Source organism: Somniosus microcephalus, chromosome 18, assembly GCF_052327205.1.
Source record: "Somniosus microcephalus isolate GS21.2 chromosome 18, FLI_Smic_1.0, whole genome shotgun sequence".
NCBI classification, from domain to species: domain Eukaryota; kingdom Metazoa; phylum Chordata; class Chondrichthyes; order Squaliformes; family Somniosidae; genus Somniosus; species Somniosus microcephalus.
Genome location: NC_141004.1, coordinates 9,619,493 through 9,647,438, shown reverse-complemented (window position 1 = coordinate 9,647,438; position 27,946 = coordinate 9,619,493). Strand labels below are relative to the sequence as shown.

Sequence of the window (27,946 nt, the reverse complement as noted above, 5' to 3'; positions counted from 1 at the left end):
GCAAGAGGCCAGAATTGGAGGAGCGCAGAGATCTCGGAGGGTTATAGGGCTGGAGGAGGTTACAGAGATAGGGAGGGAGTGAGGCCATGGAGGGATTTGAAAATGACAAACACATCTGCAATTCATCTCACACTCCATACTCATAAAATGTCACTGCTGGTAACTTAGAGGTATGCTAGTGATGACCTGATCACTCGGTTTTAAATACTCCAGCCATGAGCATGATGGACAAATGGCCCCTTGACAAAATCTACTGGCCCTTGAAAGATCAAAACTTCTTTTTTTACGACTGTGCTGGAGTCTCCTCCCATCTACCTCATCTCAGCCTTTCAGCATATCTTTATATTGCCTTTTCTCTCATGTACTCGTCTAGTTTCCTTTTAAAAGCTATTCGCCTCAACCACGCCATATGATAGAGAGTTCCGCATTCTAACCACTCTCGGAGTAAAGGAATTTCTCCTTATTTCCCTATTGGATTTATTAGTCACTATCTTGTATTGATACGACTCATCATTTGTAAAGGCTGGCTGCAACGGGACTCCATCGGGAGTGGTTCAGGATGCCGAGCCAGGAAGTTGCACAAAATGGTTTCATCGCAGTGACGGCAAAGGCTAAAACAACTGACGCAATAGTTTAGAACTCCAATGCACACATTCCTTGGAATTCACTGGACTTCAGCTGATGGGCATGGCGGCCTGCTTTGAACAGCAGGTGCAAGCAAAGAATGTGTTTGTAAATGTGTCTGGGCCCAAATGGGGAGGAAACTCCAGGCACAGATATCTAGATGATTTGGACTTTGGTGTAGGGAAGCATGATCTTGAAATTTGTTCTGGTAAACAGCGAAGACGACTGTTCAGGCAGACACCAGGCAGATTAGCAGAATGGGTAGAAAGGTGGCAGGTGCAATTTAATGTGGGCAAGTGTGAAGTAATACATTTTGGGAGGAAAAATCAAGGAATAGGGATGTACACTTAATGGAAAGATGCTGAAAGGGTGTGGCTGAATAGAGACCGTGGGTTCAAATACAGAAATCAAATGAAAGACCAAGTGCCGGTAGATGAAGCCATAAAAGGGGCATTGAGTCCAAGTGTAAAGTAGCAGGGATGGAGTTTGCAAAACATTGGCTAGAGTTCGTACTCGATGGCAAAGGAAATTAGGCACAGTATAAAGCGGGCTGCCGATCGTTAGGAGCCCATTTCACGAAACTGGCACAGACCAACATCACCCCCAAGATATCACCAATATCATCTCTGCACTCCACCTATTCTGGCCTTTCCAACATCCCCGATTTTAACCATCAGCGGCCGTGCCTTCAGCTGCCGAGGCCCTAAGCTCTGGAATTCCCTCCCTAAACCTCTCCGCCTCTCCACCAACGTTCCCTTGAATTTTATTTTTGGGTGCGCGGCCCATTTAAAATACCGCGCATGCGTGGTTTTTCCTATTTAAAAGCCGGTGAGCTGGCTGTGCGGGAGCTGCAGAGCGGCCGTGCATCTAACCACTTCTCTCTCCTCCTTTAAGAGGCTCCTTAAAACCTACCTCTTTGACCAAGCTTTTAGTCACCTGTCCTAACATCTCATGAGGTGGCTCAGTGTCAAATATGTTTTGTTTGATAATGCTCCCGTGAAGCGCCTTGGGATGTTTTATTACATTAAAGGCACTACAGTATATAAATATAAGTTGATGTTGTTGTTAGAAGTATTTTTTTTTACAACAGAGGAATTTTGTGTGTGGAATGTTTCGCCATGGGGAGTGGTGGAGGTAGAGGCCAATGCCTCTTTTTAAGGGTTTCATTTGGAATGCTCGACTTTGTTTCTACTGAAATATTTCAGTAGAAACAATGACAATTTCATTCATTGAGCTGTAATATAAGTTACAGTTTTATTTGAGCCGTTATCTTCTGACCCTGAGGCATTGTGAAGCACATGGCAATGTGTGATCGTAGGCATAAGTTAAACTACCGCCTTGACCCAGTATTAACCCCTTGCCCGCCTCTGACAACTTTACAGCTGAATCTCAGTGCAAAATAAATTCTTGTTGCACACCCACATAACAGAACTCCAGGCCCGTCACAAAATAGTGAAAGGGAAAGGGTCACATCACAGTTACTAGATTCATACAGCACACACCACCATTCGGCCCATAATGTCTGTGATGGCATTTTGAAAGAGCTATCCAATTAATCCCACTCCTCTGTTCTTTTTCCATAGCCCTGCAAAATTTTCCATTTCAAGTATTTTTCCAATTCCCTTTTGAAAGTTATTATTACATCTGCTTCCACCGCCCTTTCAGGCCGTGTATTCCAGATCACAACAACTCGCCGTGCAAAAGACAGTCTTCTCATCTCCCCCCTGAATTTTTTTGCCAATCACTTTAAATCTGTGGCCTCTGGTTTCCGACCCTGCTGCCAGTGGAAACAGTTTCTCCCTATCTACTCTTATCAAAACCCTTCATGATTTTGAACCCCTCTGTTAAATCTCCCCTTAACCTTCTGTGCTCTACGGAGAAAAACCCCAGCTTCTCCACATAACTGAAGTCCCTCATCCCTGGTTCTCCTTCTTAGGCAGTCCCTCAGAACCAAGGATGACTTGCTTCCACATTAAAAATGAGTTCTCAGGTGACTGATGAGACCTACAGTCTCTGTCACAGGTGGGGCAGACGGTGGTTGAAGGGGCGGGTGGGTGGGGTGCTTGGGTTGACGTGTGCTCCTTGCGCTGCCTGCGCTTGGCTTCCGCTTGCTCCTGGCGAAGAGACTCGAGGTGTTCGGCGCCTTCCCGGATGCTTCTCCTCCACTTTTGAGCGGTCTTGGGCCAGGGATTCCCAGGTGTCGGTGGGGATGTTGCACTTTTTCAAGGAGGCTTTGAGGGTGTCCTTGAAGCGTTTCCTCTGCCCACCTGGGTACCATTCTAGTAAATCTCCTCTGCACCCTCTCCAAGGCCGTGACATCCTTCCTAAAGTGTGGTGCCCAGAATTGGACACAAAAACTCCAGCTGAGGTGTAACCAGTGATTTATAAAAGTTTAGTAAAACTTCCTTTTCTGCTGTTCATTCAGACACAGCCGCATAATCGACACAGACTATTCAAAATCCTGAGGAAAGACTTCCACTGCTAAATGAGGCCTGCAGCGGGAGTTTTGCTCCAATTTAAAAGTAGCTTTAAGATTTTAAACAGGTGAAAACTCACTGTGCTGTCCTAGATTGAGTCCCACCCACTGTGCCAACATAATTAAGCATTCAGCTAACAGGACAGTGCAGGTGTTATTATAAACCAGGTGTTATGAAAGGATTCGATAGGGTGGGCGTAGAGACGTTTTCACCTGTGGGGAGTCCAAAACTAGGGACCATAAATATAAGATAGTCACTAATAAATCCAATCGGGAATTCAGGGGAACTTCTTCACCCAGAGAGTGGTGAGAATGTGGAACTCGCTACCACAGGGAGTGATTGAGGCGAATAGCAGAGATGCATTTAAGGGGAAGCTGGATAAACACATGAGGGAGAAAGGAATAAAGAATGTAGATAGGGTGAGATGAAGAAGGGTGGGAGGAGTCTCGTGTGGAGCATAAACACCGGCACGGACCAGTTAGGCCGAATGGCCTGTTTCTGTGCTGAAAATTCCATGTATAAAAATTTGATTCTCTCCCCCACATCCGCTCCGTTACCGAGAACACTTTCTTCTACATCTGTAACATTTCCTGCTGTCACCCTTGCCTCCCCCCCCCGCCCCCCCCCCCCCAACCAACAAAACCCTAGACTATGTCGAGGCTCATCATCCCCAACACTCTTCTAGCTGGCTCTCTGCCTCAACCCGCCACACGTTTCAACTCATCCGAAAAGCCATTGGCCAAGTGCTCGTCTGCACAAAGTCCAGCACTGCCATCCCCTGTTCTCCTCAAGCTCCACTGCATCTCCTGCGCCGCAGTGAGTTGACTTCAAAATTCTCAGCTTCACTCTCGATCCCTCCCAACCTTCATGGCTTCCTCCTGCTTCATGTCCCCGTACACATTCTCCGCTCCTCATTCCCGCTACTGGTGGCTGCTTGTTCAGCACAGTACTACTGTCCTCTGGAGCTCCGATCCTAGACCCCTTCCGTCTTCCCATTTTTCTCCCTGCTTTCAAAAGCCCCTCTGAAAACATAAACAGTGCCTTCTAATGTGGAGACGGTAGCATAGTGGTTATGTTACTGGACTAGTAATCCAGAGGCCTGGTCTAATGATCTGGAGATAAGAGTTCAAATCCCACCACGGCAGCTGGGGAATTTAGTTAATGAAATAAATCTGGAATAAAAATCTAGCATCAGTAATGGTGACCATGAAACTATCGGATTGTCATAAAAACCCATCCGGTTCACCATTGTCATTTAGGGAAGGAAATCTACCGCCCTTACCCGGTCTGGCCTATATGTGACTCCAGACCCACTGCAATGTGGTTGACTCTTAACTGCCCTCTGAAATGGCAATTAGGGATGGGCAATAAATTCTGGCTTTGCCAACGACGTCCACATCCCGTGAATAAATTTAAAAAACCACCCACCTTAAATCTCTCCATTTATCCTCCTACCCCCACAACATGCTCGTGTCCATTATTCCAAAGCTTGTTGCGTTAAGGAGGAAAAGAAGCAAGGTATTTGTTCACGCTGGGTGAGTTCGGTTAAAATCGGGACCCTTTCCCGTGGAGAAAAAATTCTTTTAAAACAAAAAACAGAACAAAAATTAAGGTTTGCTGAAAAGAAAAAGAAAGGCTTGCATTTCTAGAGTGTCTGGAAAGCGCTTTGGGACGACCACCGGACCTCCCAAAGCACTTTACAGCCAATTTTTGAAGTGTAGTCACTGTTGTAATGTAGGAAACGCAGCAGCCAATTTGCGCACAGCAAGCTCCCACAAACAGCAATGTGGAATGACCAGATAATCTATTTTGATGATGTTGATTGAGGGATAAATATTGGCCCAGGACACCGGGGAGAACTCCCCTGCTCTTCTTCGAAATAGTGGCCATGGGATCTTTTACATCCACCTGAGAGCGCAGACGGGGCCCTCGGTTTAGCGTCTCATCTGAAAGACGGCACCTCTGACAGTGCAGCACTCCCTCAGCACTGCACTGGGAGTGTCAGCCTAGATTTTTGTGCTCAGGTCTCTGGAGTGAGACTTGAACCCACAACCTTCTGACTCAGAGGCAAGAGCGCTACCCAGCGTGCCTAATGACTCTGTGACATCACCCTGTGACTACTGATGACACAGCTGCTAAGGAAAACCTTGATCTCATCCCAACGGAATAGCAACTCTCCTGTCTTCCCAATACAGCACTGAGCTGTTTCTTAGACTTGGTCTCAACCAGTCTTTGCCCAGAGAATGACATAGAATCATGGAATGGTTACAGCACAGAAGGAGGCCATTCAGCCCGTGCCGGCTCTCTCTGCAAGAGCACTTCAGCTAGTCCCACTCCCCCGCCCTTTCCCCGTAGCCCTGCAAACTTTTTCCCTTCAGGTACTTATCCAATTCCCTTTTGAAAGCCACAATTGAATCTGCCTCCAGCACCCTCTCAGGCAGTGCATTCCAGATCCTAACCACTCGCTGCGTAAAAAAGTTTTTCCTCATGTCACCTTTGGTTCTTTTGCCAATCACCTTAAATCTGTGTCCTCTGGTTCTCGACCCTTCCACCAATGGGAACAGTTTCTCTCTATCTACATCGGCCCTGAACTTGTCGTTCTTTGAGGCCGAGATGCCCCAGCCCACGAGTTCATAGAGGCCATTCGGCCCCTTGTGCCTGCGCCGGCTTTTTGGTAGAGCTATCCAAGTTGTTCCTTCTAGCACTGCCCTCTGAAATTAGTGCTTACAGCTGAAATATATGGCCCTTGAAGACTCGAATTCTCTGCCACACAGGGCAGTTGAGGCCAATTCATTAAATATATTCAAGAAGGAGTTGGATATATTTCTTGAGGCTAAAGGGAATCAAGGGATATGGGGAGAAGGCAAGGACAGGGTACTGAGTTTGGATGATCAGCCATGATCTCATTGAATGGCGGCGCGGGCTCGAGGGGCCGAATGGCCTACTCCTGCTCCTATCTTCTATGTTTCTATGAAATAAAACTCATGATTGCCAGGTGGAATGTTCCATTCTTCAAAAAAATATAGGCAATAAAATAGACAGAGGACTACTATAACCAAAGCAATTTCATTACCCATCACTGTGATGTTCCCACTGGGGTGGGATTCATATTTAGAAAAACCAGATGGCCTTACTTAAACCAATTCCCATGTTCATGTACTAACCTACCAGCCCTGTCAGTCTCTTCAGGCTGAATTTTTTTTTTTTTTATCCTTGATGCACTCTCTCATTTTTTGACAAAACCTAATCTCGACTGGAAAAAAGGCCGGTGTGTTGCCCCGTTAATCATACAAGGCCTCAGCCCAAGCTGTGCAGAGACACGGCAATTATTTTACGCTGCGCCGTGAGCAGCAATGCTTTTGCCACACAATAAACTCGCAGAAGGCAAGGGGAAGGTTTATGCGGATGTGGTTCCTGCTCCCGAGGCTGCTCTGGTTAGTTTCACACTGCCCAACAAGTGCAGTCAGCACATTCAAGAGAGTGCCCTTCCTCCCCCCCACCCACCCCAACTGCTCCCTTCGGATTGAGGGACTCAGCCATTAACCCCCCCATCCCGCCAATCCCCGTTGTGGAAACGACAGAAGATTTATTACAGAATTACCAGCAACCACACATGCACTGTGTCCCTCTGTTTTATTTCACGCTCTGATGCACATTACAATCATGTGCTGAAGACTACCAAAAATTGATTGCTTTCACCCACACTATGAGCAAGCTAAACGGTGTCTTTCTGCTGTTTAACGCTTAGAGGTGTTTGCTATTGCTTGTATAGCAAGACTTGTTTTTATGTACATAGTAAAGCCTCAACTAAATTTTTTCTTTTCTTTGCCAATTTTCTCTCCCACATGCCCCCCACCCCCTCTTCTCGGCATCCATCCACTCTTACCTCACCCCAAGCCTTCAAGACTGAGCCTTAATACGTAGGCCAAGCGACTGTGCCCCGCATCGCAATCCTGATGCACCGCCAGGGCGGAGAACGAACTGTCTGCAGGAATGCACGTGTGAAGCGGGTAGGGCGGGTTCCTTGCCCGGGTCCGGTACCTTTACCAAAGGAAAGGACTGGGAAGTATCGGGGTGCCCAGTGAGCAGGCAGAGCAGTGTAATCGAAGTTCAGGCTCGGGGGGTGCGGGTGATTCCAGTGGGGTCACTGCAGCAGTGAACCATGACTGATTATTTCCCCTCCCCCCCGCCTCTCTCTAGCCCAGAGACACTCAGACCCCAAATGCTGCAACGGGCACTTCTGATCAGCTTGTAACTGACTTAAAACCATGCCCTACTTCAGGGGACTGTATGATAGAATCATTATACTTAGGCTCTGGATGGTGGGCTAGATGGGTTGACTGGCCTTTTCTTCTGGATTTTATTACTGTTTTCATATAAACCCGTATTCCAGGATAGGGCAAAAATCCTCACCAATGGCGAGGCTCAGTTTTTAACGACTCACAGAATCACAGAAACCCCACAGTGCAGATAGAGGCCATTTCGGCCCATCGAGCCTGCACCGACACATATCCCACCCGATCCCCGTAACCCCTACACCAACACATATCCCACCCTATCTCCGTAACCCCACACATTTTAATCCCCCTAACACTAAGGGTCAATTTATCATAGCCAATCAACCTAACCTCACTAGGGAGCACTACGATGGTCTAGCGAAGCGGATGAAATTCCTGTCGTGTTTACCCTTTCACTAGCAGAGTAGCAAGCAGCATTTCACCACTTCCCACTAATTGTAGCAACAACAAATAGGCACCAGTGAGATTTCACCCTCAAGTGTTTCCACCCATTCCCAGCCACTCCGCTCCCCTCACAGGGAGACTCGGACAATGCCCAGTGTCTCCATGCAGCACTTGGCTGTGATTAAATGCTCAGAGTGGAGACATATCAATGCCATTCGGCCCATCGAACCTGCTCGGTCACTTCTGTTAACCATGGCAGCTCTATCTTTTTAATCCCAATTCCCCCCCGCTTTTTCTCCATGTCGCTTACAGAAAGAATTGCATTTCAATAGCGCCTTTCACAACCTCAGGACGTCCCAAAGCGCTTTACAGCCAATGAAGTACTTTTTGAAGTGTAGTCACTGTTTTAATGTAGGAAACGCAGCAGCCAATTTGCGCACAGCAAGCTCCCACAAACAGTAATGTGATAATGACCAGATCATCTGTTGTTTAGTGCTGTTGACTGGGGGATAAACATTGGCCAGGACATCAGGGTGAACTCCCCTGCTCTTCTTCAAAATAGCGGCATGGGATCTTTTAGGTCCACCTGAGGGGGCAGACAGGGCCTCGGTTTAACGTCTCATCCGACAGTGCAGCGCTCCGCCTCAGTAACTACACTGGAGTGTTGGCCTGAATTATATGCTCAAGTCTCTGGAGTGGGACTTGAACCCACAACCTTCTGACTCAGTGGTGAGAGTGCTACCCGCTGAGCCACGGCGGACACATACTTGGGAAGTAAAGGAGAGATACTATCATTAAACATCTCAATTGTCTCCGCATGCAGGGCCTTCAGGGGCCGCGTGTCCCACGTTCGAACGACCCTTTGTGTGAAGAAGTTATTTTCCTGGATTCGCTTTTCCCCGGCTCTGTTTTAGAATTCGAGCCGTCACCTTATTCTGGATTCCCTTAGTGTAGGGAAGAGTCACTCTCTTAACCGCCTTCATTATTTTTTTTTAAAGAGTGTGGGGCCTACGCCAATGTTCCCTCTAAGCTGTGCTCTGTTGTACGTGGCCTGTTTATTTCAATGCGCGGTCCCTGATGTAATAAAACTCACTACACACTTGGTTTGAGTATAAAGCAAGGCTTTAATCAACTTATTTCAGAACATGGAGGTCTAGTTGTACTTCACTAGCTCCTTGTCTTTACAAAATGTCCCTGGAAAACTGCGGCCAACGCCCGAGTATTTATACTCCTTGGATGGCGCCACCAGCTGGCCGTCCAGTGTTATTTCATAGGTAGTTTCTTGATGATGAGATTTATGACAGTACCTTTAAAATTTCTGCACCTGCGCGGTATTTCCAATAGAATAGCTTGTGAGCGGGTCTGCGCGGTACCTTGCAGATTACACACGCAGCTTCGAGGGAACATTGGCCTGCGCCCTTCTACACCATGACACTCATGCAGCAACCTGCTGCAACGTCCCACTACACAACTGTTTCACTGTTACAAGCATGTCCCTTTGCTGATCAATTAGGACAATGCATGTCCACATCAGCCCAGGGGGTCACGGGCATCGTGACTGTCAATCGTACAAATGAGGCTGGTCTTTATCAAAGCCGCTCGGAGGGGGAATTTTATAAAGAGCCAATCTTACATTACAACAGTGACTGCACTTCAAAAAGCACTTCTATGGCTGTGAAGAGCTGGGAGTTGCCCCCAGTATCCCGGCCAACAATTAACCCTCAACCAACAACAATAAAAAAAAATTATCTGGTCATTTATCTCACTGCTGTTTGTGGGGTCTTGCTGTGCGTAAATTGGCTGCCACGTTTTCTGCAGTAAAACAGTAACTACACTTCGAAAGCGCTTCATTGGCTGTAAAGCGCTTTGGGACGTCCTGAGGCCGTGAAAGGTGCTATATAAATGCAAATCTTACTTTCTTTACTACAGTCATACCAACAGAGATAATGACGGAGCTAATACTGCAGGTACAATTTTAGCTTTACAGAGGCTCGTTTAATTCAGTCAGAAGCCATAAGCAGTTTAAAAGAAAAAAAACGAGCTGCAGTTAGAATCACGTCCCAGGATTAACTCAATATAAATGCTGCAAAGGTTTAGCAATTGTCTGCCAGTTTGAGAGAGAAGTCAAGCGACTTCTGCATAAACACAGACTGCGTGATTTGTGCAGCTATGTATATGATAGAGTTATTTTCGAATGCGGCCGACAGTTTTCAAATCCAGGAAGTTCCGTTAACTGTTTTTTCGGGGATAGTTAAGGAGCTGTAGCTGTTTGAATTGGTCTGGAGCTTCCAAGAGATACAGTTCAGTTTGGACACTCACAGCTCCTGCAGTGGTTAAAAATTCAAGGAAAGAAAGCAGTGTGTGTAAACATTATTTATCTAACTTTTAGATTGTATCTTTTATTGTTTTCCTTTCAAGGAGCTATTTAGAAGGGTTTATTTACTTTCCTGTTCACCTTTTGCTAAATCAATTCCCTTAATAATCCCCTTAGAATGTGGAACTCGCTACCACAGGGAATGGTTGAAGCAAATAGTATAAAAAAGATGCATTTAAGGGGAGGCTGGACAAGCATTTGAGGGAGAAGGGAATAGAGGGTTACGCTGATGGCGTTAGATGAGGAAAGACGGGAGGAGGCTCGAGTGGAGCATAAACGCCGGCATGGACTGGTTGGGCCGAATGGCCTGTTTCTATGCCGTATATCCTATGTACAGGAAACTTTGTTATATCCGGCACCGACGGGACCGAGCTGTTGCCGATCTATCAAAACTGCCGGACATACCAGCGTTAATGTTGAAGCATACGGAGATTTGCAGCTCTGTATCTGGCAACAAACACTGTTGCTTAGCAACAGCTTCTAAACAGTCGGCCGTACCTTGGAAGCGTCTCTGTAGCTTAGCAACAGCTTCAGGGAGACTTTGCAGAGCCTGACTGTTGAAAAAAAAAAGCCACGAGAAGAAAAAAAAACTAACAAAACGGCTCCTGATTTCTGCCGGTAGATCGAGGTTTCCGAACATACAACCTCCGGATAAACCAAAGTTTCCTGTAATACTACGTTAATAGTTTTAGGTCTGATGTTATGAAGCTCTATCACTTATGAGAACATAAGAAACATGAGCAGGTGTAGCCATACGGCCCCTCGAGCCTGCTCCGCCATTCAATAAGATCATGGCTGATCTTCGACCTCAACTCCACTTTCCCGCCTGATCCCCATATCCCTCGAGTCCCCTAGAGTCCAAAAATCTATCGATCTTAGTCTTGAATATACTCAACGACTCAGCATCCACAGCCCTCTGAGGTAGAGAGTTCCAAAGATTCACCACCCTCTGAGTGAAGAAATTTCTCCTCATCTCAGTCCTAAATGGCCGACCCCTTATTCTGAGACTGTGGCCCCTGGTTCTAGACTCTCCAAGCCCGGGGAAACAGCCTCGCAGCATATATTTGAAGTGAAAAGAGAAATTCTACAGAACCATAGGATAACTCCAGTAGCAAAAGAAATTAACGGAAAGGTTATTCTGTCTGTTATCCTGGCGAGTGTGAATGACATAATTAAGACAGTGGAGATACTCGCAATGGTGTGGGCCACACAAGAGGTTATTAAACATAATTAGGGCTCATGGGATTGAGGGTAATATACTAGCATGGATTGAGGATTGGTTAACAGACAGAAAACAGAAAGTAGGAATAAATGGGTAATTTTCGGGTTGGCAGGCTGTAACTAGTGGGGTGTCGCAGGGATCAGTGCTTGGGCCTCAGCTATTCACAATCCATATCAATGATTTGGATGAGGGGACTAAATGTAATATATCCACGTTTGCTGATGATACAAAGCTAGGTGGGAATGTAAGTTGTGAGGAGGATGCAAAGAGACTTCAAGGGAATATAGACAGGCTAAGTGAGTGGGCAAGAACATGGAAAATAATGTGGAGAAATGTGAAGTTATCCACTTCGGTAGGAAAAATAGAACAGCAGAGTATTTTTTAAATGGTGAGAGATTGGGAAATGTTGGTGTTCAGAGGGACCTGGGTGTCCTTGTACACGAATCACTGAAAGTTAACATGCAGGTACAGCAAGCAATTAGGAAAGCAAATGGTATGTTGGCCTTTATTACAAAAGGATTTGAGTATAAGAGTAAAGACGTCTTACTGCAATTATATAGGGCCCTGGTGAGACCACACCTGGAGTAGTGTGTACAGTTTTGGTCTCCTTACCTAAGGAAGGATATACTTGCCATAGAGGGAGTGCAACAAAGGTTCACCAGACTGGTTCCTGGGATGGGGGGATTGTCCTATGAGGAGAGATTGAGTAGACTAGGCCTATACTCTCTGGAGTTTAGAAGAATGAGAGGTGATCCCATTGAAACATACAAAATTCTTACAAGGCTTGACAGGGTAGATGCAGGGAGGATGTTTCCCCTGGTTGGGGAGTCTAGAACCAGGGGTCACAGTCTCAGAATAAGGGGTCAGCCATTTAGGACTGAGATGAGGAGAAATCTTCACTCAAGAGGGTGGTGAATCTTTGGAATTCTCTACCCCAGAGGGCTGTGGAGGCTCAGTCGTTGAGTATATTCAAGACAGAGATCGATAGATTTTTGGATATTAAGGGAATCAAGGGATATGGGGATTGGGCGGGAAAGTGGAGAACATAAGAAATAGGAGCAGGAGTAGGCCAATCGGCCCCTCGAGCCTGCTCCACCATTCAATAAGATCATGGCTGATCTGATCCTAACCTCAAATCTACTATCACTCTCCATCCACCCGAACCCATGTGATCTCCTGGGAGAGGCGAAAAAACAGATAAAAAAACCCAATGGCCAATTTGGGAGAAAAAAATCTGGAAATTCCTCTCCGACCCATCTAGGCGATCGAAATTCGTCCAGGAGATCACTCTGTCCCTATATTTTCTACAGTACTTACCGTATGAGGTAGGTGGTCAGTCATGATCTTATTGAATGGCAGAGCAGGCTCAAGGGGCCGAATGGCCGACTCCTGCTCCTACTAATGTTCTTATGAGTTGGGACTGGTCTGAGATCCGGGAGCTGAAAAATCTGGAGTAAGAATGGGGGAAATAATTTTAAATCTGAGATTGATAGATTTTTGCTAGACAAGGGTATAAAAGGATATAGAGCCAAGGCGAGTGGATGGAGTTAAGATACAGATCAGCCATGATCTCACTGAATGGCGGGAACAGGCTCGAGGGGCTGAATTGCCTCCTCCTGTTCCTAAGACCGAAAAAACCTCCACTCAAAATGTTAACCTCCCTTTTCCCTTTCGGATGCGGATGGACCTCGTGTGTTTGTTGATTCAGGTTTCTAGTACAGGAAACTCTCTTTTAACCGACACCTAAATATCCGCAAATCTCTCTTAACCGGCAACATTCAGGAGTAGGTTCAGGTAAGTTTTACTATATATTAGTGGCCGTGCAACAGGGGCTCCTGCACCTGTGGCCGTGCAACAGGGGCTCCTGCACCTGTGGCCGTGTAACCGGGACTCCTGCACAAGTGCCGTGTAACTGGGACTCCTGCACAAGTGCCGTGTAACCGGGGCTCCTGCACCTGTGGCCGTGTACGGGGCTCTCTTACCTTGGTAAGTATACCTCTCTGTAATCCGGACTTTTTGATCAACCGGCACCACGCCGGTCCCGTCGGTGCCGGATAAAAAAAGTTTCTAGTATTCAGAACTTTATCTAATTCTTAGCCTTTTAGCTGCCTAAGGTCTCCGAGCTTCACTTATTTTGGTTACAAAAATAAGAGTCTGTTCACAAGCGAGCTATAAAACACGAGCGGTTGGGAATTTCACTGGCAGTACTTACAGCTTTAGCAAAGACGCCCATGAGCTCTGGAAACTGGTGCGTGAGGAGTGCCAGCATCGCGGTGAACGAACACAGCCCCGCCGTGAAGAGGATGAAGAATGGGAGCTCCTTCTTGGGATAAACTGAAACTTCGTGGAAAGCTGGACAGGCCAAAAGAACAAAAAAACCTCCGGTGAATAACACAGACCCTCTTTTTCTTTTTAAACTTTGCTGACGGGACATGAGCAGCACCGGGAAGGCCGCATTTATTGCCCATTCCTAATTGCCCTGGGGAAGGTAGTACCCTTGAACTACCACAGTCCTTGTGCTGATGGGCTTAGGTAGGGAATTCCAGGATTTTGACCCATCGACAATGAACAAATGGCAATATTTGCCCAAATTAACATAGGAACAGGAGGAGGCCATTCAGCCCCTCGAACCTGTTCCGCCATTCCATGAGATCATGGCTGATCTGTATCTTAACTCCATCTACCTGCCTTGGCTCCATATCCTTGTCTAGCAAAAATCTATCGATCTCACAGATTTAAAATTATTAACTGAGCCCCAGCATCTATTGCTCTTTGTGGGAGAGAGTTCCACACTTCTACCACCCTTTGTGTGAAGAAGTGTTTCCTAACTTCTCTCCTGAATGGCCTGGCTCTGATTATAAGGTTATGTCCCCCTTGTCCTAGACTCCCCCCACCAGCGGAAAAAATTCTCTCTATCTACCCTGTCAATTCCTTTCAAAATCCTAAAAACCTCAATCAGATCACCCTCAACCTTCTATATTCCAGGGAATACAAGCCTAGTTTATGTAATCTCTCCTCATAATCTAACACTTGGAGCCCTGGTGACATTCTGTTGAATCTGCGCTGCGCTCCTTCCAGGGCCAGTATATCCTTTCTACGGTGCGGTACCCAGAACTGTACAGCTCCAGGTGTGGTCTAACCAGGGCTTTGTATAGCTGCAGCAAAACTTCTTTATATTCAAATTCTAATTATAAAGGCTAACATTCTATTAGCTTTTATTTTCTGTGCCTGTTTATTATTAAGGATGCACGTCCTTCTCTGAGCCCTGTGCCTTTGGGGCCAAGAGCTGGCTAACTTAATTGCTAGCCACTTGCAATGCTGTGTTCCAGCAGGGTACTTGGAAGGCACTCAGTCCTAGACCAGCGAGGGCACTCTTATTGATTTTCCATTCCTTCTGCCAGGAGGCTGCGGAGGAATCCTCCTGCTGGTTACTCCCGCCTCCCCACAGCACAGCACAAATGGGTCAGGAATTTGAACCAACGTCATTCTGCTCCATGTTGCTCATCACAAGTGCGCCACTGGCTGTTACAATAAGCTAATCCAAATTGCAACTGCATTTGTACAAAGGTGCTACTATTTTAGTAAAAGCAATATAGGAAAAAAACAGATCAACGATACAGAATTCAGGACAAAAACCCCTTCAGTAGGTGAAGATTTGGCTCAACTGGCAGACACAATACTGGCCTATGACCTCTCGGACGAATGGTCAATCCGAGCCTAAACAGGCAAGAATTTCCTCTCTGATAGCTGCTGTGGCTCACGAGCAAGATCTGAAAGTCTAAATCATGGCCCTACTTGACTGCAGTCCAGAGCGACAAAATTCTTGGAATAAGGCATTTTTCACTCAGAGACACCATAATTGGCCAAAGGAAGTGAATGCAAAATGATTCCTGGTGTGGCTGCAGTTGTGTTCCAGTCTGTAGTGCGGCCATATCATGGTCAGAATCTCCACTCAAACAGGAACAAATTGTTTCCATTCCTTTACTCTCTCTTCTAATAAAAAGTCACACACCTGAACTGCTAACCTGCATTTTCTCTTTCAGACACCGATGAACTTGTTATTTATTTCCAGCGCTATTGGTTTCTTTTCTAGCTCTTATTTTTCTTGTCCGCGTGCAAGTATCTCTTCATAATCTCAGACAAAATTACAAATTACTCTCAAGTTGCTTTTCTTTTCTGACTTTTTGGCCCAGATATTTACGGGGGAGGCTGCTGTGAAGCCCCGGATTTAACGCCGGGGCCTGATTTAAATTTTTGAACTCCACTTCCCGGCCAGCAGCCAGTCAGTCGATGGAGAGGCTGACAGACTGTTGAGGACAGGCGGCAGAAGTATCTGCTGAGCCAGGCCGCACCAGGGAGCGGAGAGGAGGGAGGGAGAGAGAGGTCGGAGAGGAGGGAGAGAGAGAGGTCGGAGAGGAGGGAGAGAGAGATCAGAGAGGAGGGAGAGAGAGATCGGAGAGGAGGGAGAGAGAGAGAGATCAGAGAGGAGGGAGAGAGAGATCAGAGAGGAGGGAGAGAGAGATCGGAGAGGAGGGAGAGAGAGAGAGATCGGAGAGGAGGGAGGGAGAGAGAGATCGGAGAGGAGGCCGTGGATAGATCGTAAGACTGGTTGGGGGTGGGGGTGGGAGAGAGGCGGGTGCGTGGAGAGATCGGCGGGGCCGTGAGTAGGTCATGACTGTCCGATTGCGGGGAGTGGGAAACAGGTTTGCTCCAGGGGAGGGACCAGGGGAATTTACTCCTGCTCCTCCAAGCACTTACCTGTGTGATCCGGCCATTTATGCGTCCCTTCAGCTAATGGGTGTCCCGAGCACTGGGAAACCCAGCCAGCACTCAATTAAATTTGAAACACAGCTACAATTTGAGGCACACAGCCTCATTAAAATATTTACATTAGAAACCCGCCTCTGGAGAGCAGGTTAGTCGCCCACCCCCCCTACCAAAAACGAAAGTAAGAGGGCTGGAGGCGGGTTTCCCATTTTTGAATTTTTAACCCGCCCTGCCCTTCCTGGGGGGTTAAAACTCCCCCCTTTGTATCTGAAGCTTCTCTCCTTTCTCTGCCGCTAGTTATTTGTCTTTCTTTCCTCTGCCTCGAAGCAGCGAGCGTTGCAACAAAATGGCTGCCGAGAATCTCAATGAAAACAGTAAAACCACAGGCATTTTCTCAAAGAATCGAGAAACCTCTCCGAGCCACAGACTCGTGTAAGAATTTCCAGACAATCTCTGGGTTTCCCACAGATTGTGGAATTATGGCAATCTGTGTAGAGGTGAGCACATTCCAGAGCTTATGGAGAAGTGAAAGGAAACTATTAGACGTTTCCTACGTTAGAACAGTGACTACACTTCAAAAGTACTTCACCGGCTGTAAAGCGCTTTGGGACGTCCTGAGGTCGTGAAAGGCGCTGTAGAAAGGCAAGTTCTTTCTTTCTTAGACTTCAAGAGCTGGCGTGTGTTAGGAATAGGTCTCATAGTGCTCAATGTTGTAGCTGGATGCAGAAATGTTGAGTCCCCAACACTGTTCATTTCTTCTAGACCCTGAACACCAACTTCAGGCAGGCACAGACAGGTTATTAGATTGGACAGATACGCGTCAGATGAAATTTAACAGGTGAGGTGATACAGTTTGGGAGGAAGAATAAGAGCAATTGCACACTAAATGGTAAAACTTTAAAAGCAATAGAGGAGCAGAGACTGGTGGGGTTGAGATACACAAATCTTTAAAAGTGAGGTGAGTTGATAAAGCTGTTAAAAGAAAAATCATAAGGGGCTCTTGGTTTTGTAAATAGATACGGAAGTAGAGATGAAAGACTTTAGTTACGAGGAGAAACTGGGCCACTTTTCATTACAGCAGGAAAGATTAAGAGGAGATCCGACAGCGGTGTTCAAAATTATGGGGGTTTTGATAAGGTAAATCGAGAAAAACTATTTCCACCTGTCGGTGAGTCAGTAACTACATGGCATAAATTTAAGGTAATCAGCAAATGAATAGAGTGTTTCACAGATTAATTTTAATAAGAGTTTGTTAGGGCATGGCGTGTTCGACCAGATACAACAGTGGAAGAAGAAAAGGAAATGGATTAATTATGTAGAATATTAAAGCACAGGAACAGGCCATTCGGCCCAACAAGTCTGTGCCGGTGTTTATTCTCCACACGAGCCTCCTCCCACCCCTCTTCATCTCACCCCATCAGGGTATCCTTCTATTCCCTTCTCCCTCATGTGCTGATCTAGCTTCCCCTTAAATGCATCGATACTATTCACTTCAATCAATGAGTTCCACATTCTCACCACTCTCTGGGTAAAGAAGTTTCTCCTGAATTCCCTATTGGATTTAGTGACTCTCTTATATTGATGGCCCCTAGTTTTGAATTCCCCCACAAGTGGAAACATCTCCTCTGTGTCTACCCTATCGAATCCCTTCATCATTTTAAAGATCGCTATCACATCACCTCTAAGACTGTTCTTTTCTAGAGAAAAGGGCCCCAGCCTGTTCACTCTTTCCTGATTGGGGAATGGGGCAAGAGCACGGGAATGGGACTGAGGGGATAGCTCTTTCAGAGAGCGGGCACAGACATGACAGGTCGAATGGCCTCATTCTGTGCTGTAAAATTCTATGATTCTAAGGGATTGGGGGATATGATGAGAAGGCGGTGGTGTTCAGATCGGTCAAAAAGGGACAGCATGTTGCACCGAATGGCCTTTTCCCCTCCAGCCTAATGAAGGGTTGCACACCTGAATAGCTAACCTCCATTTTCCCTTTCAGTTGTTATTAATGCTGTTCTTACAATGCAAATGAAAGATTAAGAGATCAACATTATAAATTCAATTTTCAAACTAGTCTACGGCTGTGATTTTCCATTAGTGTTTTGGAAGAGGAGGGGGCAGTAGTACAGCTGTCAGAATTTTTGTTTTATAAGCAGCTGGTAGCCTGCTTTAACCACTACTGTCATGTTTCCAACTTTCTTTACCCAGAGAGTGGTGAGAATGTGGAACTCGCGACCACATGGAGTGGTTGAGGCGAATAGTATAGAGGCGTTTAAGGGGAATCTAGGTATGTACATGAGGGAGAAAGGAATAGAAGGATATGCTGATGGGGTGAGATGAAGAGGGGTGGGAGGAGGCTGGTGTGGAGCAGAAACACCGGCACGGACCAGTTGGGCCGAATGGCCTGTTTCTGTGCTGTACATTCTACGTAACCTGATGAAAGTGTGTTTGGCTGAAATGACAGAAGTTCATAAGCACTGTTCCTTTATTAGAGTGGTGCCATTTAAACTATAAAGAGTGGGTGGTGTTCTTTTTCCATTCTGATGCATCAATCAGTCCCTGGGGGTATTCCTTCTGAACAATGAGATCATCTTCTTAATTGAGTGACCATTTGACCCAATGTCTCAGGTAGGAATTTACTTCCTCCCAAAGCATCATCTGCTTAGAAACGGGAAACTACAACCCCATGATCCGCTTTTGTAGATGCCTGTGAAGGTCACCCTCAGACACTCAAACCTTCTCCCCAGACAGACACACGCACACAGACATACAGCACCAACAACCCTCCAACCACAATGTACAAACAGCAAGAGCTACCCAACTGCTTGTCCTCTACCAGGCTTACAGTATACAACAAATAAAACCAAACAGAAACCTTTTACACTGAGCTGGAGACTCTAGAGAAGTGAATACCGAGAGCCTCTGGTCTCTGCTGGAATCTGTACCTGTGCCCTGAAGCAATTCCTTTCCAAATTGCAGCAGAGCACCAAGTTCCCGCACTGATAAGGCACAGCTTTTAAGCTTCATAATAATACATTAAGCCATTAAAATAACTTGAGTATTATGGAGGGCACCTGAATCGTACCTTACTCATTGAGTGATTAAAATTATCACTCAGCTTAACTGAGCGTTATTTTACATTTATTTACTCAACAGTAAAACCGTGAACCCTTTTACGGCTGCAGTATGCCAGGAATTTTCAGTGGGAATTGTCTGGACATTTTCTGACCTAATTATAGGGAGGAAAGTTCAAAGCTAAACCTGCAGATATGCGACATGGAAACTGCTTTTTTTTTCAGTCATTTTCTTCAGAACTTTAAAAACTTGGAATACTAAATTAAATTTTTGTTCTAACAACTTCAAATTTCTATAGTGCTCCTCGTGAAAGACATCTCAGAGTTGTACAGAGCGGGGGGAGGCGGGGGTATGGGGGAATTGGACAATGAGCAGGAGGGAGAAAGAGGAAAGGTTAGGGTGAAAACCCAAAAGCAAGACTTTTGAAAGCAGGGAGGGAGGTGGCAAAGTGGAGGGAGCTAGGGATGGGGCTCCAGAGGACAGGGGCGCAATGTTTAAAAGAGTGACTGCCAGTGGTGTAGTGGAGGAGGCAAGGAGCTTGCCCAGGCAAACGAGGGTGAGGTCCTGGAGGAATTCGGACTAAAAGGGTGCGACTCTTGAAGACAGAAAGAACTTGCATTTATATAGCGCCGCTCACAGCCACAGGACGTCCTAACGTGCTTTACAGCCAATTAATTACTTTTGAAGTGTAGTCACTGATGTTATGTGTAGGGGAACGTGGCAGCCAATTTGCACACAGCAAGCTCCCACAAGCAGCAATGAGATGAATGACCAGTATAATCTGTGTTTAGTTTTTGATGCTGGTCGAGGGTTGAATGTAGTACGGGACGCTGGGGGAACTCCCCTGCTCTTCTCTGAATAGCGCTGTGGGATCTTTCCTTTTTGTCCACCTCAAAAGGCAGACAGGGACTCCGTTCACCGTCTCGCCCAAAAGACGGCACCCTCTGACAGTGCAGCGCTCCCTCAGGAACGCCTAGATTGGGTGCTCAGCCTGGCCGAGATGGCCGTTGGGGGAGGAGAGCGATGGGACTGTGGGAACTTGCGCAGAAGAGAACTGAGCTTGGAACATTCTGAATGAGCTGTAGCTTGCAGAGGGTGGAAGTAGCTGGGGAAGATTTGATAAGTTGAACCTCGAGAAGATAAAGACACGAATCAGGGTTTCAGCAGCATTGAGGGAGGGGTAGGGGCAGGTGGAGTAGGAACAGAAGAATAACATTCTACTAATTTATTAAAGCATGACTGTTATTTAACTTTATTTATGGTCTCATTTAATGGAAGAGCAAAGCAACATTTTTCATCAAGGTATAAAAGGTTGGATGATGGAACCTACATGGCAACAACTCCCGGTCTGCTGTCTCTGTGCAGCTGGGGTATGGATAGAAAAGATGACCTTTCTCCAAGGGATATGGGATCATTCGAAAAGCTGAAAGTAGAACAGTAACACAGATAAGATACACGGTATTCACTGTAATAAACCACAGATGTTCCAGCAATGCCGCAGACTCCAGAGTGAATGTTTCTCTTCTTGTGAGATCTTGGGTATTAGCAATCACAGTAAAAAAAAGAGTTCTGGCTTTAAATAACTGACCCTCAGACAAGGTAAGCTTGATACATGCCACGTGGGACTGCAAGTAACTGAACGTCGGTGTCTATATAACCTGATGTAATTATGGAGCTAATCACAACACTAAACTCAGTTACTGCGCAGGTTAATTTTGTTATCTTTGCTCAAATTGTTCTGTACTCTTACTGTGAAACGGAGCTGTGCAGCTCCCTTTGTTTTAGGTTAATCTGATTTCCAGTGATCTATACCGAGGGTGTCCAAACCCCCAGCCCACAGGCTGCATCTGGCTCACTTCAAGGTTTCAAACCGCCCACCAAACAGCTGATTGAAGAAAAGCCCATTGGCAGAAACAGTTGATCTGAGTGGGGAATGAAAGGCGCCAAGTCAAACGGCCAACGCTGCCAGCTCTCATAGCAAGCACGCAACGGGCTGACATGTGTCTCTCCCTCTAGTCAGAGGCGGTCTCGGGCATCCCCGGGACTTCAGGTCCCAGTGGAGCAGACATGAAGTGAAGGAGGAGAGAGAGAGACAGACAGAATTGAAATGGAAGGAAGGAGAGAGAGAGGGAGGGAGCGAGAGACACACACATACAAAGTAAGACACTGAAGTGACGGTGGTGAAAGTACTGTGATCCAACAGCCAAAAATGCAAAATAGTACTTTAGAGTCAGAAAGAAATGCCGAATCCAATTCCCCAATTTTATGATGATTATCAGACATAGCCCATTCCTTAATTGTAGCGCACAGATCTGGTTCACTACTCCAAAAGTTTCCAGGTAGATCAGAGTATCCAAACTCTACCTGTGTCTCAGTGTTATGAAACTTGGGAGAACTTGCATCTTCTACCCAACACTGGCATTTACACCCCAAGCGCCACGTTGTTGAGGCATCGACGCACTCTACCAGAGAGCAGGGCAAGGGTCCACTCCAACATTTTCCCCCCCAGTCCCGAGAACTTGCTGGACAGCTCACTCAGAACTTACATGCATGTTCATATGGCACGAAGAAAGGATCACACGAGTCAGTACACGGACACACAGGGAGTCAGCCATTTCAGACAGGCCAAGGCGGATAGGCAGGCAGGGGAAGCTAAGACACCAGATTACCACGTCTCTCACAAACTTTTCAAAGTACTTCACGTACAAGTATTACAATGTCTACATAACAATTACTGCACTTCTGATGCAGCCTGTTATTTTGCACACAGCAAGATCCCACAATCAGCTATAAGAAAAATGCACCAGTTAATCCGTTTTTTTGGGTGGCACTGGTTGAGGGAGGAATGTTAGCCAGAACAGGAGAAGTTCTGCTTTTCTTCTCAAACAGTGGCAAGGGTTCTTCATCACCTAGCTCAATGACCAACACAAGGACATGCCCAAAGGATGGCACCACCAACCACACTGAATTCCATCAGCTAGACGTTAACCTGAGCTGTTCTTGCCTGGGAATGCTCGAGATGCTGGAAGTGGAAAAGCATTCCATTCCCTAGCACTGATACTTGCATCTAATAAATATCAAAGTTCACCAAATAATGGGCACAAACTGTTCGTGCAAAATCTACTTAAACTTCCCTTCCCGCTGCCTCATGCGTCAACTTTAAGCAGTTCCACATCTAGGTGCAACTAGCAACGCCTTGCCTTTATATAGGTTCCTTAGCAAAGAAAAACATCCTAAGGCACTTAACAGGACAACAAACTAAAGGATGTATTAGGAGCGGTGGGTTTTAAGGAGGGTCTTAAAGGAGGAGAGTCAGGGTTGGGGGGGGGATTTAGGAAGGGGATTCCAGACCACGGGCCTGAGCAGGCTGAAAGTACAGCCCCCAATAGTGGAGTGAAGGGAAAGGGGTTGGAGACAGGGAAGTGGAAAGGTGGGGAGAGGGGTTATAGGGCTGGAGGAGGTTACAGAGACAGGGAGGGCAAAAACATGGAGGGATTTAAAAACAAGGATGAGAATTTTGAGGTCTCTTCAGCCAAAACATTGCTGTTCTCTTTCAGATACTGACCGGCCTGCTGTTTATTTTCCATAATCACTCTTTTCTCTGCACCTCTGTCTGTTAGAGCCTGGTAAGAACATAAGGAGCAGGAGCAGGAGTAGACCATTTGGCTATTCAAGCCTGTTCCGCCATTCAAAAGGGAGGAGAGAAGCTGTGTAACACTGGCGGCACACTATGTTACAGCTTGCCATGAACAGAGGGACAACCAGTAAACTAAGAAAAGAGTATATATAAATAATGCGATTGTATATTTATACACTCAGGGATATACCTGTTTATACACTGTATGAATAGAACTGCGTTTATGTGTTCAACCATAAATGTATTATGATGCTTTGGCAACATAAGATGTACCTTACCATGCCAATAAAGCGATTTGAATTCAAATTCATGGCTGATCTTCTAGCTCAACTCCACCTTCCTGCACTAGCCCCATATTCCTTGAAGGATGTTGAGTGGATGCACACAGCTCAATGTGGGAAATAACTGAAGCATATTGAGAGGTAACAGAGAATCAAACCTTTTCTTCAAAGTCTTAGTGTCCCAAGTAAAACCCAGCTAATGCATCGACTCATATACAGTAATACTATCACTGAGACGTATGGACACACGTTTAACTTGAGCGAGTTATTTACTAGTTTCTCATGACGGAGAGAAAATCTGGATTTAAAATTTCCCAAATAGTCATGTTATAAACCAATCAGAATGTACAAATACGCCCTTCTTACTCTTCCAGTGAACACAAACATATTTCAATCAGTTCACATGCCGAAGCGCCAATAAATGCAGGTCGGACAGAATGCATGTTAGCACATACTAAAATACCTCCCAATAAACCTAATCCATTCCAAAGAAATCCCTCCAGTTTTTACAGCCACTGATTATCAGTCAATAAGATTGAGAAGAAACAGCAATTAAATTTACATTCTAAAAAAAAAAGAATCTCACCAGCCTCCGAGACACAATTAGCCACCCTCCCATCACCCACCCAGCTGAAACTACCTTCAATCAAGGTTCTGAGGCCCATGTTTACAGTGCCCTTGGGCTTTGTGTATAGGAAGGAAATAGAAGTATGTTAATGTGAAGAAGAGCGGCAGAAGAATGTTTAGGTGTTGATGGGACCGAACGAGCAACAGTGATTTATGATGATTTGTTTACAAAAAAAAAGGGGAAAAGGTGAGTGATTGGCAAGAGGATGTAAAGAGAGCTTAGGTATCGTATTGTCGCTGCTCTCCCCCAGCCTGCAGAGACCATTTTAGATTTTTTTTAAAAAATAAGATTCATTCATTCTTGAGTAAAGTAAGATTTTACAGGAAACTTTCGATTTACCGGCACCTAAATAACCGGAAATCTCGGTTAACCGGCAAAATTCAGGAGTAGGTTCAGGTAACTTTTATTACTTGCCTTCCTCCATTTGTTGCTGTGCAAGGGTGTGGCTGCAGCTGTTGCTAAGCTACAGAGACGCTTGCAACTTGTGGCCATTGTTCTGAGGGTTTGTTGCTTTATACGGAGCTCTCAGTTCCGTATCTTTTACTATAGCTTTCGGTTATCCGGAATTTTTGATGAACCGGCACCACGTCGGTCCCGTCCGTGCCAGATAAAAAAAAGTTTCCTGTATTCAAATCTACTTTCCCTCCTGATGACCTAATAAGCCACGGGTCGAGAAAATGGGCAAAAAGAGGTCCAATTTCATCCCCAGTATGACATGCTATTCTAAGAAGAGCAGGGGGAGTTCTCCCCCAGTGTCCTGGCCAAAATCATTGTCTCAGCCAACAGCACTAGCTAATTTCTTTCATTCTGGTTTGTGGGATTTTGCTGTGGGCAAAATGACTGTCAAGTTTGCCTACAGCACAATGGTCAATGGACTTCAACACAATTAATGGCATGTGATATAATTTGAGACATGTGATGCTATATACATTTTGCTCATTATTTTCTTCCATGCTAAGATTCTTGAGACATCAGCTTAGTCCTTCCTCTTGTTGCTGAGTAGGCCTTGGATTAAGTAGAGTGGTCTTTCTGAGAAGTACAGGCAGAGGTTATGTGGCCTGGATGAACCTTCATTTGGCGGATCTCCATCCACTACATTTTTTTTTACAATATCCCTTGTAGGCATCACATAGAAACATAGAAAAATAGGAGCAGGAGTCGGCCATTCGGCCCTTCGAGCCTGCTCCACCATTCAATATGATCATGGCTGATCCTCTATCTCAATACCATACTCCCGCTCTCTCCCCATACCCCTTGATGCCTTTTGTGTCTAGAAATCTATCTATCTCCTTCTTAAATATATTCAGTGACTTGGCCTCTACAGCCTTCTGTGGTGGAGAATTCTACAGGTTCACCAGCCTGAGAGAATGAAATTTCTCCTCATCTCAGTCCTAAATGTCCTACCCCGTATCCTGAGACTGTGACCCCTCGTTCTAGAGCCCCCAGCCAGGGGAAACATCCTCCCTTGCGAGGCTGGCATTTATATATGGTGGGCCTTCTTCTTGAATACTAGACCACTTCAGAGGGTTATGAGTCAACCACATTGGGTGTGGGACTGGAGTCACATATAGGCCAGATCGGGTAAGGACGGCAGGTTTCCTTCCCTAAAGGATATTAGTGAACCCGTTGGGTTTTTACAACAATCCTGGTCACTTCTACCAATATCAGGTTTTTATTTCCAGATTTTGTTAACTCAATTAAAATTCTCTAACTGCCATGGTGGGATTTGAACTCAAGTTTTCCGGATCATCAGTCCGGTTACTAGTCCAGTAACATAACCACTACACTACCACACTCCTACTTACATCCTCATCATTGGTGTTCAATCCCATTGGTAAACTGTTCAGGGTATTGGACAGGGGTGTACATATCGCCCTGCCCCCACCTTAGCAATGGCCAGCAAAGCCTTAGCTGGGAGTTATGTTTACCGCCCCAGATCTCTGAGGGATTCAAATGGCAGTCTGGGATCATAAAGTATCTCTTTGCGCACATAATGTTGACCTGCACATATCTTACACCAGCTCTCCTCCTTTAGTCTTCCCCAACGCATTCAGCAGTTTGGTCACTTCTCTGCGTAACGGTAGCCTAGTGGTTATGGTACCGGACTTGCAACTGGACTAGGAGGTTGTGAGCTCAAATCACACTGTGACAAGTTATGTAACGTAATTCAATAAATCTGGCAGCAGAAAGTGATCACTGAAGCTCCCGGATTGTCATAAAAACCCAACTGTTTCATTAATGACCTTCAGGGAAAGGAACATGCCACCCCTACCTGGTCTAACCTACATGAGTCCACCGTAGCTGATTCCTAATTTCCTGAAGGCGACTAAGGATGGGCAATAAATACTGGCCTTGGCCGGGTTGTCCACTTCCCAAGAACAAATTAAAACAATCGTAAGTTGGAACCATGAATTTGAGTCAACCTGAAGGTTCGTGACTCCCTTTTTCTTGTGTTGGGAGTGGTTCAGGATTCTGGTATCTAGGGGTGCACCATCTCTATCTGGCCATCTATCAGCTCAGCTGGGCAGACATGAGCTCTTGGACACATCTCCCACTTTCCTTTTTGGACACGATTGGTCTCTTGAATATTCATACCATGCCTATTTCTTTATTCGGAATAAATTGCTCGAATTAATCCAATGACACTAGTCTGTACACCAGGGGCTACCTTTAAAGAGCTGGATGGGCAGACTTTACGTTTTATAACGGAAGGGCGCATGTTCCTCCTCTATTGCACCGAAGCAACTGCAAAGCGCGGCGGAGCAGAGCAGTGAGCGATGCAGTTTTTGAGCCCGTCAAATGAAAACAAGCAAGAGGTAGCTGAGGCTGCATTCTTAGCAACAGCACCGGTGCTAAAATTAATCTCTCCAAGAAAAACAATCGCATTTGTTCTAAATGTTGGACAAGTGCATACAAGATTACAGGAAACTTTCTGGTATCCGGCACTGACGGGACCGAGCTGGTGCCGTTAGATCAAAACTGCCGTAGAAACCAGCGCTAATGTTAAAACATACGGAGCTCAGAGCTCCGTGTGAAGCAACAAACCCTGTTGCTTAGCAACAGCTTCAAAACAGTCGGCGCAGCTTGCAAGCGTCTAGCTGAAGCTATTGCTTAGCTACAGAGACGCGTGCAGAGCCAGGACTGGAGAAAAGAAGCAACGAAAAGAAAAAAAATGATCTGAATCGACTCCTGAATTTTGCCGGTAGATAGAGCTTTCCGGACATTTAATCTCCGGATAAACGAAAGTTTCCTGTACAAACAAATATGAACTGTAAGATGATACTAGAGTTAAATGTTTCCTTTTCTGTGCTCATTAGAATATGGGAATCAGAACTGAAGTTGAAACCCCTCGATGTGGAGCTATTACTGGCACAGACACAATGGGTCGAACACCTCATTAGTACGGAACTTTCGATGATTCTGCGCTGGTTTTATCTACATTTTCAGTTCCCAGCTCAACAAACATTCACAAATCCACAGGTAAATTGCAACTATATATATTGCAGTTAAAGTGCCAACAAGGCTGGTATGAAAAGTAACACACTGCTCACTATTTTTTTTAACCAAATAAAGGTCTCAAAAAGCCTTGATCAAGATTATTCCCCTCAACAAATCTCCCAATAAAGAATCACATGCTGGAAAATAATCACATCAGACAGAGGTTTAGAAACCAGGGAAACCCTTCACATTCCAGTTAATCTTCATTACAAAAACAGCAGGAGACTCGCAGTGCTCAGACGATCCAATTAAACAAGATCACTTGAAAATCGCTTTGAATTAGGTTAGTGAGCTTTGACACGAACAGCAAAAGGATACTTACTGCCTTCCCACGTACAGTGCAATAGGTTAAGGGCCCCCTCTACCCTCTTCCAGTGTTGAAGGTGAAAGAAAGCATATGCTATCGCTTCGCTGTCTCCCCGCTTCAGAATGTGTTCTGGCGGCAAAATTAAACTTTTCATTTCTAGTAAATACTGGGGGGAAAAAATGGGAAAAGAAAAAAAAACTGATTAGTTGTTTTAAAAAAAAACCCCATATCAAAACGTAACCATCTTTAAATATATGGCAATAGGAGGGGTTAATTTTACAGATGGGTGGTATTATGAAGAGGCATTAAAGTTTATTTTGGATCATTTCTCACACCAAAACTATGTGTAACCCCCCAAATTAGACAATTACTGTGTATTT

General features: G+C 45.6%; 1 protein-coding gene across 14 annotated transcripts in view; it reads right to left on the bottom strand.

The window, feature by feature from the left end:
• Positions 1–27,946, bottom strand: part of LOC147105014 (suppressor of tumorigenicity 7 protein homolog) — a 179,296-nt gene that overhangs the window by 2,154 nt on the left and 149,196 nt on the right. For 5 of the 14 annotated variants that reach the window (XM_086011014.1, XM_086011021.1, XM_086011018.1 and 2 more), the window contains 4 exons: positions 27,582–27,732; positions 20,546–20,638; positions 13,592–13,731; positions 12,697–12,827 (listed from right to left, as the gene is read on the bottom strand). In XM_086011014.1, coding sequence (XP_085867140.1) covers positions 12,717–12,827; positions 13,592–13,731; positions 20,546–20,638; positions 27,582–27,732 — 495 coding nt within the window. In that variant the 3' untranslated portion in view covers positions 12,697–12,716. Of the gene's footprint in view, positions 1–4,529; positions 4,682–12,696; positions 12,828–13,591; positions 13,732–20,545; positions 20,639–27,581; positions 27,733–27,946 lie in introns of all 14 variants that reach the window. The other 9 variants (XM_086011015.1, XM_086011027.1, XM_086011026.1 and 6 more) reach the window with 6 other exon arrangements.